The sequence below is a fragment of the Xenopus laevis genome, chromosome 1S, assembly GCF_017654675.1.
Source record: "Xenopus laevis strain J_2021 chromosome 1S, Xenopus_laevis_v10.1, whole genome shotgun sequence".
NCBI lineage: Eukaryota > Metazoa > Chordata > Amphibia > Anura > Pipidae > Xenopus > Xenopus laevis.
Window position 1 is genome coordinate 131,550,204 of NC_054372.1, and position 12,517 is coordinate 131,562,720.

Consider the following 12,517-nt stretch of genomic DNA (forward strand, 5'->3'; position numbering starts at 1 on the left):
CAGATGATGCTTTAAGTAGCTATATCACTAACTGTTCCCCTTCATATTTTAGTTCAGAAGAAGGTCAAATACTGAACGAACTTGTTCTGCATTTGACCTTCTTCTGAACTAAAATATGAAGGGGAATCTACCCCAGTAGCACTGGTCTCTATGTCAATAATCACACACAACAAAAATTAAAGTAACATTTTACAGTATCTCAGGAACGCTAAATTCTATTTTGTTTAATCTTTTCAAAATACTTAACAAATAAATCCTTGTATTAGTGGATTAGAATTTGTAATTACATGGGCCAAATAGCAAAAAAAAGTTTATGTCTACAAGGCACATTGTTTGTGTTTGCACCTCCTCCTGTCCAGTGCAAATTTTCATAAAGGGCCACCCAAACTCATATCATGACTAAATAGACAGCTGTTCCTTATCAATATATTTTGTGAGCGAAGGTTTAGGCGTTGTTTACTGTGTATTTGTACGGCATACCAATAAAACTTCAGCCTTCATCGTGATCGTATGGTTGATCAATCAAAGGTAATTGCTGACTGGTTGCACCTTGCTTTATTTTGAATCTTTGCTACTTTTTTAGTAAAATTATTTTAGCTTTGGTAAATTACACACTTGAGCCTCTGAAGTGCTTGGTAAACCCTTAATAGTTGTTATGAGGGTTTTAAACTGAGCCTAGTTAGGCATGCTTATTTTATATAATGGAACCAAGAGATCTAAAAATGTGGAGCTTGGATCCTTGGGATTAACTGAGATCTAAGATGTGCAGGTAGTCAGAGATGACGTGCATATATATATATATATATATATATAAATATATATATATATATATATATATATATATATATATATATATATATATATATATATATATATATATTATAGGTACGGGTTACACCAGTATTATGGTTGTTCTAATTTTCCTGGACAGTTTGCATTGCATAGAGCTCTGCCCATAAATTTACAGGGATGGAAGGAAAATATGAATTGGATACTTTTGTAACTTTCCACTGATCCAGCAAAAACTGACAGCTTGGCTGATTCCACTTAACTCTATGGTGTTGTGTCAAATCAGTGTACACAAACAATCTCCCTCCTTAAAACTGTTGTTTTGGAAATCATTTATGAAAAGGAATCGCAGAAAACAGGAATGTAATGCTTCCAAATTTAGATTGATCTTGTCCAAGAAAAAATCAGACCAAGAAAAATGATGGGGTAAATGAATATGGTGTTATTTATCTCTGCCGCAAGCCTCTAAGTGTACATTTATTGCACACTCGAGGCAGGGGGTTTGTGTGCAACCTGCACCTTATGCTCTCGGAGCAGGGTCCAATGTACAAGTGCTATGGCCACAATGTAGGCCTACACTATCTGCATAAGACAGACATTAGGCATTATTATAGGGCTTTGTAGTACCCTGTGTCTGCTGGTGTTCCCTGCACATCTGAATAACTGGCAAAATAGGGAGCATCACAGTGGGCGTCCAACTCCAAGTGCCACATTAAGCCACTTTTAATAAATACTGTACATTACTGATTAATACAATGAGTGGTGAATTCATCAAGGACACTAAGGGGGCAATTTTTCAAGGGTCGAATTTCGAGGGTTAATAAACCCTCGAATTTGACCCTCGAAGTAAAAACCGTCAAATTCGAATATCGAATTCAAAGGATTTAAGTGCAAATACTTTGGTCGATGGATTGAATAAAAATCTTTCGAATGGAACGATTCGAAGGATTTTAATCGATAGATCGAACGTTTTTTTTTCGATCAAAAAAAAAAAAAACCTCGAAAATTGCTGGGGAAGGTCCCCATAGGCTAACATTGAACCTCGGTAGGTTTAAACTACCGAAGTATGTAGTCGAAGTATTTTTTAAAGAGACGGTACTTCGACTATAGAATGGTCGAATAATTGAATGATTTTTAGTTCGAATCGTTCGAATCAAAGTCGAAGTAGCCTATTCGATGGTCGAAGTACCCAAAAAAATACTTCGAAATTCAAAGTTTTTTTCATTCGAATCCTTCACTCGAGCTTAGTAAATGTGCCCCTTAGTGAGAAGTAAGGTGTAAACTGAAGCAGAGATGGCTGTTTGCTCCTTTTTTAATGTCAGTGAGCCTTATAGGGTCCTAATTAAATATTCCCATTGAATCCCAATGCCCTCAAGCTCACAAGGATTAACTAAGGGCTAACTAAGTAAATGGACAAAAGAAAGGTTTTTATACAGAGCACACCAAGATAGGCAGGCCAACATTTTTATGTCTCGCTGAACTTCTTACTTTCGAAGTAAATTATGTAAATGATATGACATAAAAGGTAGACTCCGTGTAAAGCACTGCAGGCTATAAAACATAATATTAGCAATAATAATTTATTTGTCCAGTTGAGTTCTTAACAACATGAAGGCTGCCTGATTTGTACTGTGGTTCTTTTGAGTGTATCATTTATACTGTAGTGGACATTATAAGTAAGGTGACTATGCACTGTAAATAAAGTGTATGTGCATATGATAATTTATTATTATAGTAAATGAATAGTTGGACTCTATATACAGTAGGTAAGCCCTGTGTCAGTGCCAGACGTTTGCTAATTTTCTCCCTGTTTCCGCTCATGGAAAGTCCATCTCCTCTATATCATGTGCTGGTTGTGGGAGGAAATGGCACATTCCTCACGAGAGGAAGAGAGGTGAGGGTAGGGCAGAAGGGCAACTATACAGTTGTTTACCCTACCATGCCATTCAGGATAGTTCAGTTCCGCCTTACAGACTTTCCTACACCCTCAGTGTAATCATTACATGTAATCATTACACATCCCGTGACTGTGTTTATTATACACTTCCCTCCCTCCATACTGTGGGCACGTCACTGGTTGTAGGAAAAGTACCGGGTGACAGGCAATGCACCTGCTCTATACTTTGCTATACATAAATAATTTACCATTATTAGCCTGTTATTTAATTACAATGTAACAGTGGATTCCAAGTATGGGACCTGTAATACGCAATCCTTGGCTCCTGACTTTTAACAAAAACCAAGAAAAAAAACTTAAAAAAATGTAAACATGAAATAAACTCAATAGAAATGTTTTTCAGTATGTATGTATGTATGTATGCAGTGTAGTTATCATCAAGAACAAAGTCTTACTACAGACAAAAAAATCTTAACATGGGAGATGGGTTTATAATTCAGAGCTTTTTGGATAGGGGTACTGTTTTACTATTTCAGTAAAAAAAGAAAATCGTTTTTTAAAAATGCAAATATTTTCTTAAAATTGAGTCTATGGGAGAAGCCTTCCTGTAATTCTGGTTTCCAGATAACAGATCCCATACCTGTATATATAATTTTAGCCCAAACCCTGCTGCCTACAGTACATTGCTGTGAACTAGTTAATCACACATGCACCGCTGTCTGAGGCTTGTCTCGCTGTTTCTTGCCAGTTTTCTGAGAGTACACTCCCTTCTATTAGAGGATTGTCACCTCATCACTCACTGAAGAATGTGTATGGGATTCCCACATCCCTTACTCCATTTCTGTGCCAGTAGGTAGCAGAGCCAGCCAGACTGCTAAAAAGCCAACACCACTATACTCCTAGGTAGAAATTCAGAAAAATACATTGTAATTGAATAGTGGCTTTGACTCATGTTGTGTGTGGTCAGCAACTACTGATTATCAGGGCAAGTGCTGACAGAGCTAGGGTTCAGTGTAATGTAACACACAGTATCAGACCTGGCTCATACAAAGCAGTGTTTCTAATCGATGTATAATGACCAATTATCTGCACAATATTTGTAAATGCTTGCTTTGTTATTGTGAAGCTTCTGCACATAAGAAGGGACAAGCAGAAATAATTTTTAAATAATTAATTAGTTAATATTCTCTTCATTTTTTGTTGTGGCATCTTTTTTATCATCACCCATGCCAACCTGGGGTTGTGACCCACGTTTGACCACATAACTTCATCTCCCCTTTCCAACACCATACTGTACTGAGAAACACCCTCCTATCATTTTTCAAGCATTTGGCTGAATTTGAGAAAATTGAGACCTATACATTTCAGAACTCACCCTGTTGCTTCTGTTAGCAGTCTTATAATGTATTAAAGGAGAACTAAATCCTCCTGTACCAAAAACCCCCCTTAAATTTCCTGGCATTGCCCACCTCCCCTCTCCCTCCCCACAATGTGCATTATTACGCAGTGGCGTTCCCGGTCACTTTTTATTGTCTTTGGATCTCTTTGTCAACACAAAGCTTGCTGGAGCATGTGCAGTTGGGCCAAGTCAGGAATTGGCTTCAAATACCCATGCGCAAATCAGCATTGAGACCCGAAGACAATATGAAGCAACAGAAGATGGTTACCGGCCCTTTTTTTTAAAACGTTTTTTTTTTACTAACGCACATCGCGGGATGGGATAGATAGGTAGAGAGAGAGAGAGACACATTCAAGAGGTCCTCTGCACTCAACCCATTATCAATATATTTAAGACAGAGACATTTTGTGCATACTGCTACTAAAAATGCCTTACCCTTTAAACAAAACAGGGATTATCTTAAATATATTGATAATGGGTTGAGTGCAGAGGACCTCTTGTATTTGTCTATATGTATTCTGTGGTCACAGCCTCATTGCACCCCCGCCTAATGGTTTTAAAAATTAGTGGTGAGCACAACTTTCCCTTGTGTGTTATAGTTTATACAGGAGCAGTGGCCAGCTCCATGTTGTAGCTCCCACCCATCCCAGCTATAGTCAGGCGATCCCAGAGGTTGCCAATAAAAGGGAAACCATGTTTGGGAGTTTTAACCTTGAAAGCAACAAGTAAGTTTGCAGGTAAAACTTAGTCCCTGTGAAGATTGAGCGTAGGACTGGCCAGATATGGGATGACTTTGACGTAGTTGGCCATCTTAAATATATTGCAATATATGGACAAACATATTATACTTAAAGGGTAAGGCATTTTTTATTAGCTGTATGCACAAAATACATCAGTGTCTTATATATATTTATAATGGGTTGAGTACAGAGGACCTCTTGTATTTGTCTATATCTATTCTGTACTCGAAACGTTGGATAAAATGCTACTTTATATACATACATCATTCATATATACCATATAACAGGCATGTCCAAAGTCAGGCCCGGGGGCCAATTGCGGCCCATTTTCAAATTTACACCGGCCCTCAGCCTCCGTCATGAAATTAATAATAATGTGGCCCCCCAGCACAGTGCAATAAGGAATCACGTTGCCGTAGCAGTAATATTTGGGCACATTAGTGAAATTATCTGGCACTTGGTCTATACTGTTGGCAATAGACACGTAGTGATGTGCCCCTCTCGCATACTTCTTTAGGGTTGAAGGGGCAATAAGCATACTGACATGCCAGTACAGTAGAATAAAGCAGCACTTCACTACACGCCAGTACTTGTCTATTACTAACACCTTCGGCACACAGGCAGTAGTATAGACCAAGTTGCAGATCATTTCACTAAAGTGCCCAAATATTACTGCTACGGCTACGCAATGCCTTTTTTTAAATGAGTTAAATTATGTTAATGGTTCAAAGAATGTCAGGCTGCCAAAAGGTAGGCACCCCCAAGTGATTATATATACTTACCTCATACCCCGGGCCGGTGCTCCTATTAGGAGAAAACTGCACCGGTCCAGGGTTCTTCCAGCGAGCCCCCCGGAGCAATTAGCTTCCTTCTTCTTCTTTCTTTCTTTAATTTTCCTGGGGCAGAACTAAATAGCCAACTTTTCGTTAAAGTTCACTTTTTGCGCTGGAAATTTTCTGCTGATAGGAGCACCAGCCAGGGGTGTGAGGTTAGTATATATAATCACCTAGGGGTGCCTTACTTTTGGCACCCCCAAGTAAAGAGTGCCTTTCCTTCTCCTTTAATACAAGTTAGTATTTATGTGCCTGCTGCTCCTCAGCAGTGATGCGATGTACAGTAAATGGGCAAGAAATGTCAACCTAAACTACAACTGATTTCCCACACAAGGCAAACTAGCATACATTTGTAATTCTGTTTCTCCAGATTCTTTTACAGCAACAAAGGTTTCAGCAGCCAGGGATACAGCAAACTCACTGAAACTGTTACCATGGTCAGAATGGTCCACTGGGAAAAATCCCAGTGGGCCCTGACTGGACCCTGCTGACTGCCTGCTACTGTTCTGGGTTCTATATCTAGGATTAATATGCTCATTGCATATTTATGCAGTGAGTTGACTGGCACATGTGAGATTAATGGAGTCATTATACATTTTTGCAGTGATCTTACTGGCATGCTTGGGCCCGTTGGGTGAGGTCTCTTGCAGACCCCTGGTAACCCAATATGATACTGACTATTACTACTAGATGTAACACTCATACTGCTTTGGTGGAAGAAGGCCATAAAATACTCAGAGAGAAAGCTGCATATCAATCAATGAAAAGACACTTAAGGGCCTATGAAAGAACACACTCAATACATATCTTGCCAAACATGAGGTTCGTGAGAAAGGCAGCACCAAACAATGTGCACTACAATGAGCTGTCTTCACACAGTCCTGCCAAGTTTCTCTAGACCTGCCTTAAAAGATGTCTGGCCAGAAAATGTGTTTTGCTAACCTTCTTGGTAAATGAGTCCGTATGACCCCACCCAGGCACCAACAAGGGCAGTTTGCAGCTACTGCTTCTTAAACTCGTCAGCTAGTGACAAAAGAGAAAGGATACTCACTGCTCGCCAAAAACGTAGTATGGTTACTTACATTATTATTTACCAGTATTGTGAATATCTGTATGCAAAAAGTATAAACCCCACAAATACTCAATGGAATTTATGTATGTCATGTTCAAGCCCTACAACTAGTGCTATACTAAAAAAACTTACCTTCATCAACCGATGGAAAGCTTCAGATATGGTGTGACAAGTGCTGTAGCTGTCATTAAATAGTGGAAACTCAACAGATATTTCACCCATATTCTCCTCCTGCTAGTACACTAGTGACTAAATGTTTATTAGGGGAAAAATTATAAAAAGGTGCAAAATGCTCATCTTGGTAATCTCTGCCTAGGTGTAGAACCTTTCAAGAAGCAATTCATAGAAAAAATATACAGTATGTTGCAAGGACTGGTAGCTGCAGCTGTGTCTGTATATACAATTTTAAATGTGTGCTTATTTATGCTAAATTTGTATTTGCAATGATCGAATGGTTAATGTCTAGCATCCATGACTCGTAATTAATTTACTAGGTTAAAAGAACAGACCCATGTCTCCCCAGCCAATCACGTTTAGGCCTATCCAATCCATGGTTCTTTTATACACACACAATAAAATGAGGGGGATACAAAAAACTCCCTCCCTGCCAGTGACATACTGTATTTTTACAAAGAGTAGAGGACAGAAGTAGGAAAAAAGTTTGGAATGATGTCAGGATGGTGTCCAGCCAATTGGAAATGTCAGGGGGAGGTGCTGGAAAAGTTCCTTTCTTCTTTTTTTGGGTTTTCCCTGCCCTTGAACAAAAAAAAAAGAAAACTATAAGTTTCCCATTAAAAAGGCAGAAGGAAAAGAATTCTGAGTGAAGGAATGCATAGAACAGAGCTGTGTGGGGAAGTGAAAAGCAGCAGGGGTGTGGGGATTCTAGGATTTGCTAGAGGAATCCCCCCTGTCTGCGTGCCTGTATATATTTTTACTTCTTCAGCATATATAGTAACTTGTTTCCATTCCTCCTCTTCACTTTCCCCATCCCCTCGTTCTGAGCCTCGTTTGTCTCTCCACTAATCCACTTTAGCTGAATCCCCTGGCACTGGTCTTCTTCTTTCTTTATATGTGTTCTAGCCTTTATTATTTAATCCATAACTTCCTATCATTCTCTTTCTTCCTCTCAATTAAATCCTTCTTTCCTTTAATTTTACTGTTTAGTGCTACCTTAAAGTTTCATTTTGTACTTTAATAACTTCTCCCACTGAACTTTACCCTCCATTCTCCTCTTACTCTTTTTCTGCATCTTTTCAAATCCATCCATTTTTTTTTTTACATATTTTCTTTACTGACCACGTCTCTGTCCCCATGGGGGCTGCAGTATGTCAGGATGGTGAGCTGGATTTTCGTCTGATTTTTGGTGAAGAAGATTCTGAGACCACTTATCCAAGAGGCACCCTGCACGCAAATGGTGAGTTAATATGTGACACTGGACTGCTGGATTTTAGGACAGAGAATGCATAATTTTTAAACTTTTTTATTACATACAAAGTCTATGTGTAAGGAATTGCTTAGATTTGCACAAGAAAGGAATCCTAATTTGGCCAGTCTGCAGCCAAGCATGTGTAAAACTAACATTATCTGTCAGAGAGATTAAGAGATTGTGCAGGTGACATATTTCAGACAGTGAGGAAGAGGCTGTAGTTTTAAGCACCAAAGCCTTTCTGCATAAATAATACTAATCTCATGGACCAGCTTTCCAGTAGAGGTGGTAGAGACTTTACACAGGACGCTCCAAAATGCTTGGCAAGAATAATGGTCTTACAAGGCCAAAGATCATGAAGAGTTTGAGTTTTTACAGCCGGACTAGGGAGGAGAAGCTTCTTTAAAATTCTATTTATACATTTGCTGGGAGAAGGATAGTCTGCTATAAAAGGCCCATACTACTTGGATTACAAACTGGGCAATACATTTTTGGCATCTTAGATCTGTAAAATATCCAAGGTTATGAAATTATAAATAAACCACACATGCTTACAAATGCAGTCAAAAGGGCTTAGTGATGTGCAAGAGGAAAAAAACCAATCAGTCTTAAAATAACACAAAGCTACTTTATGACAACAATAGTTTTGCTAGGAATAAAAATGTCAGGAGGTGTCTACTGGGACCAAAAAAACAGATATAGTGGTGGGTCACAGAAAATAAATAAGCGCCTGCTCTGTTAATGTAAAATCCATGACTCTAAAGATCCGGATGCTGGGACACAGACCTGCCTGTGCTGCTTGTCTGCTGCATGTATTAACTCTGTGTACAGAGACGAAAAAGTAAAGTTCCAGTAAATCACACATGAATATCATATTACTCCTACAGTAGAGTATAAGCAGAAATGTGCATTTGGACATTCAGTTGCTTTGCAAACAGTTACATTACTAGGGCCATAGCCTGAACAGGGTCAGAGTACATACTCTATTAAGTGATGGCACAGACACCCCAAACCACTCCCACTGCAAATGAACACCTTTTATTACAGATGTACAGCCCCGTACACCTAGGCTGAAACCTGGCGAACAGGCCAACGCAACAGTCACAGCAGCCACAGCTCTTTATACAGTAAAACCTTTAGTATATTGTTTTGTATTTTACTCCAAATGTTTTTTTCTATATAAAAGATGGCAGCCCTAGCACTCAAGAAGCGGATAATGTTTCAACACTCTGTACCCCCTTCAGTTGATCTACCTCCCCTTTCTTTCTTCGGTGTTTAGCTAAGAACTGCCCTTTACAATCAGAGGAGCAAACCAACTAGGATTTCAGGGGAGTGTGCTGCAGGCAGGCAGCTGTACCTCTGGGCAGTGGCAGGTGGGCTGCAGGCAATGTTCTCTCTAAACATAAATTTTGAGACCACAATAAATTGTGGTGTGCACAAAGAATTTTGTGTGAAAACACAATATTTTGCATTTATTTTGACCTGTGCATACAGTTTTTAAAAATGCGCACACAAGTTTAAAATGTGCACACAAAATATTTTTTTTGCACACATAGCTGAAAAGAAATTGGAACATTGGCCACAAGTTAGGTGATATATATATAAAACCCTCCATTCAGAAAGTACTGTATGGTGACTATAACTGCAACAAGACAGCTTAAACCCACCGCAGCAGGGAAACAGTTAACCTGCTTCAATTATTTCTTTCCTATAAACAATTCACCCTCCCATCTCTCCCTCTGTCTCTTTTTTTCCCTTCTCATTTTCTCTCCCAAGTTTTTCTTTCCCCACCTCTCTCGGCTCACATCCTCCCTCTTCCCACCCTCTTTCCTTACTGCTTGTTTAGAATATCATTCTTATTTAGATCTTCCCAAAACATGTGGTACAAGTTAGTCCCTCTGAGGTTTGGCAGGCGAGCGTTGCCATGGAGGCATTGATTTCAACTGGCGTAGTGAAGCTTTGGGGTGGGGGTGTAATTAGGTGCACATGTCCCTGAACTTCTGGATAACTTTATAGAGCTGATGGGGAAACTGGGAGGGATCCCACGAGTTGCATATTGTCTGTAAGGAAAAACGATTTGTGCTTGCAATAAAGGTCATGGCGCTCTCAGCGCGGGCACCCTGGGTCCTTGCGCCCCCAGCTCCCTATGTGGGAAACCCAAAGCTGTCCGACCAATTTGATTGATTTTAATACCCCACAAAACCCCCAGGCTTTAACATAATGCTAACTGTGCACTGCTCTTTTAGCCGTGCCATGCAGCACTGGATTTCATTTGTGGCTGCTATTGAAGGGATGAGGTTGTAGTATGCCTCAGCCATGCATCAAAAAATATGTTGAAGTGGCATAAGTAGAAATCACTGGGCCCCACAGCAGTATTTTTAAGGCCCATATAATGTCTAGAGATTGACCTGTTTTTCCAATATTTATTGATATTGTATATGAATTAGGGCCTCATGGGGCCCCTATACTTATTGGGCCCCCTGCAGCCGCAGGGTCTGCTGTAGTTACGCCACTGTATGTTAATTATATGATTCTACAGGCTGCATATACAGTATGTAATAGATGAAATATTGACCCATTTAAGGCAAACAAACCAATTCCATCTCTGTCCCTGTCCATTTCACTCCATAATGCAACATATGTAGGTTCATAGTAACCAGTGTACCAACATACTAGCAACAACCTTATAGGTATGGAAAAAGCCATACCCTGTCCAATTTACCCTATGCCACAGTGTTTAATTTCATTTACAGCCTCAGCATGTCTGAGACCAAGTTTAGACCATCTTGCTGGGACCCCTACACTATACAGAATGTCATACAGGTGTATTGGAATTATGGAAAGGTGGTCTCCTTTCATTATTTTTTCATATCCATCTCCATGGATAAACAGCAGCATCTGTATATAAACGAGTAGTCTTTCTGAAGCAAACACACTAGTTGTACAACTGCAGGGAAACAGTACATTATATTGTAATCACTTTTAAATGCCCTGGCCCTCCACATGAAAATCTGGCTGCTGTGACTGCTTAGCTTGTGTAAGATTTGGTATCAGTACAGAAATTAACTGACCCCTGCATTGTACACAACTAAGATTCAGGCTGCAAACTCCTGCACTGTTCACACCTATAATCCCCTCTATATACTGTATATTGTTTATGCTATAATATATAGTGAATAAAGTACCCCCTCTTGTTAAATATAAGGATATTATAAGTTACCGAGGAGTTTCATGACCATGAACAGGTCATGGAACTCTGAGGTAACTTCTAATATCCTCATATTTTGCAACTGGGGGTACTTTATTTATTATAATTCACAAGTTTAGCGAGTCATGTGACAGAAATGACATCAGAACTCACTATTTATAACTAATGACAGAAATCACCGTTTATAAGGATATAATTTACAAGATATTCATGGCTTTTGTTTATTATATAGGTAATATCTTAACACTTCTGATTTGTTGTCCAGATTCAGAAAATAGTAATATCAAGCAATATCAATATTCCTCTTAACATAAGTTATGTGGGTAAATTCAGTGCGATGTCTGTCTTCTAATTTAAAGCATTTTAAAGTGATTAAAATATAATGTACTCCAAGAAACACTCTTGGAGTTATAAGTGGTTTCCTGGCAGGGGGACCAGCAGCTTGGACCCGACGCTACAACAACCTGTCAGTTATAGTTGAGCATCGCCCGCATTTGAGGCACAGGTCACATAGCAGATAACAGATGCACTCTGTAGTAAACTATTGTATGCTATTATAGTACTTATCTGTTATATGCTAAATAGCCTATGCCTTTTCTCCTTTTTCAGCTTAAATGGCAGCCCCTATGGCTACACAGCAGTTTATTTATATAAACTATAGCAGTCTTTTTCTAATGCAAGCACATAATAGCAGGGCAAGAGTACATTCTATTTTAATTGCTTTTAAACACTTTCATTTTTTGGTGTTACTGTTCCTTTAAATGAAAATATTGTATTGATTTCTATGGGTTACAGGACCTGGACAATCTCTGTGCCTTTATTACATATGGTGGAAAATGTGTTAACATGCATTAACCCTAGAAAAGGCTTCATATTAATGCAAGACCTGCTATTAAGATCACTTCAGAAAATGGATTCACATCATTGTATTAACCTTAGACATGCCAATAAGACTACTGCAGAAAAAGGTTTAAAACATTATATTAACGCCAGAAAAGCCAGAGTTCCTCTGTAGATGATGGCACAAGGGCATTGCATTTCCCTAGAGATGCCAGTATGATTGGAGAAAATGTGTAATTAACGTTACACAGAATGACACAATTACATAATTATCAGGCAAGAGAAAAAAAAAAACAAGCAAAATATAGTCTTT

The 12,517-nt window shown here is 39.0% G+C and overlaps 1 protein-coding gene across 2 annotated transcripts in view; it reads left to right on the forward strand.

The window, feature by feature from the left end:
• The first annotated feature begins 7,437 nt into the window (after positions 1-7,437).
• nfatc4.S (nuclear factor of activated T cells 4 S homeolog) overlaps positions 7,438-12,517 on the forward strand; it is a 39,894-nt gene continuing 34,814 nt past the window's right edge. For both annotated transcript variants that reach the window (XM_018243950.2, XM_018243951.2), the window contains exon 1: positions 7,438-8,144. In XM_018243950.2, coding sequence (XP_018099439.1) covers positions 8,042-8,144 — 103 coding nt within the window. In that variant the 5' untranslated portion in view covers positions 7,438-8,041. The remainder of the gene's footprint in view (positions 8,145-12,517) is intronic.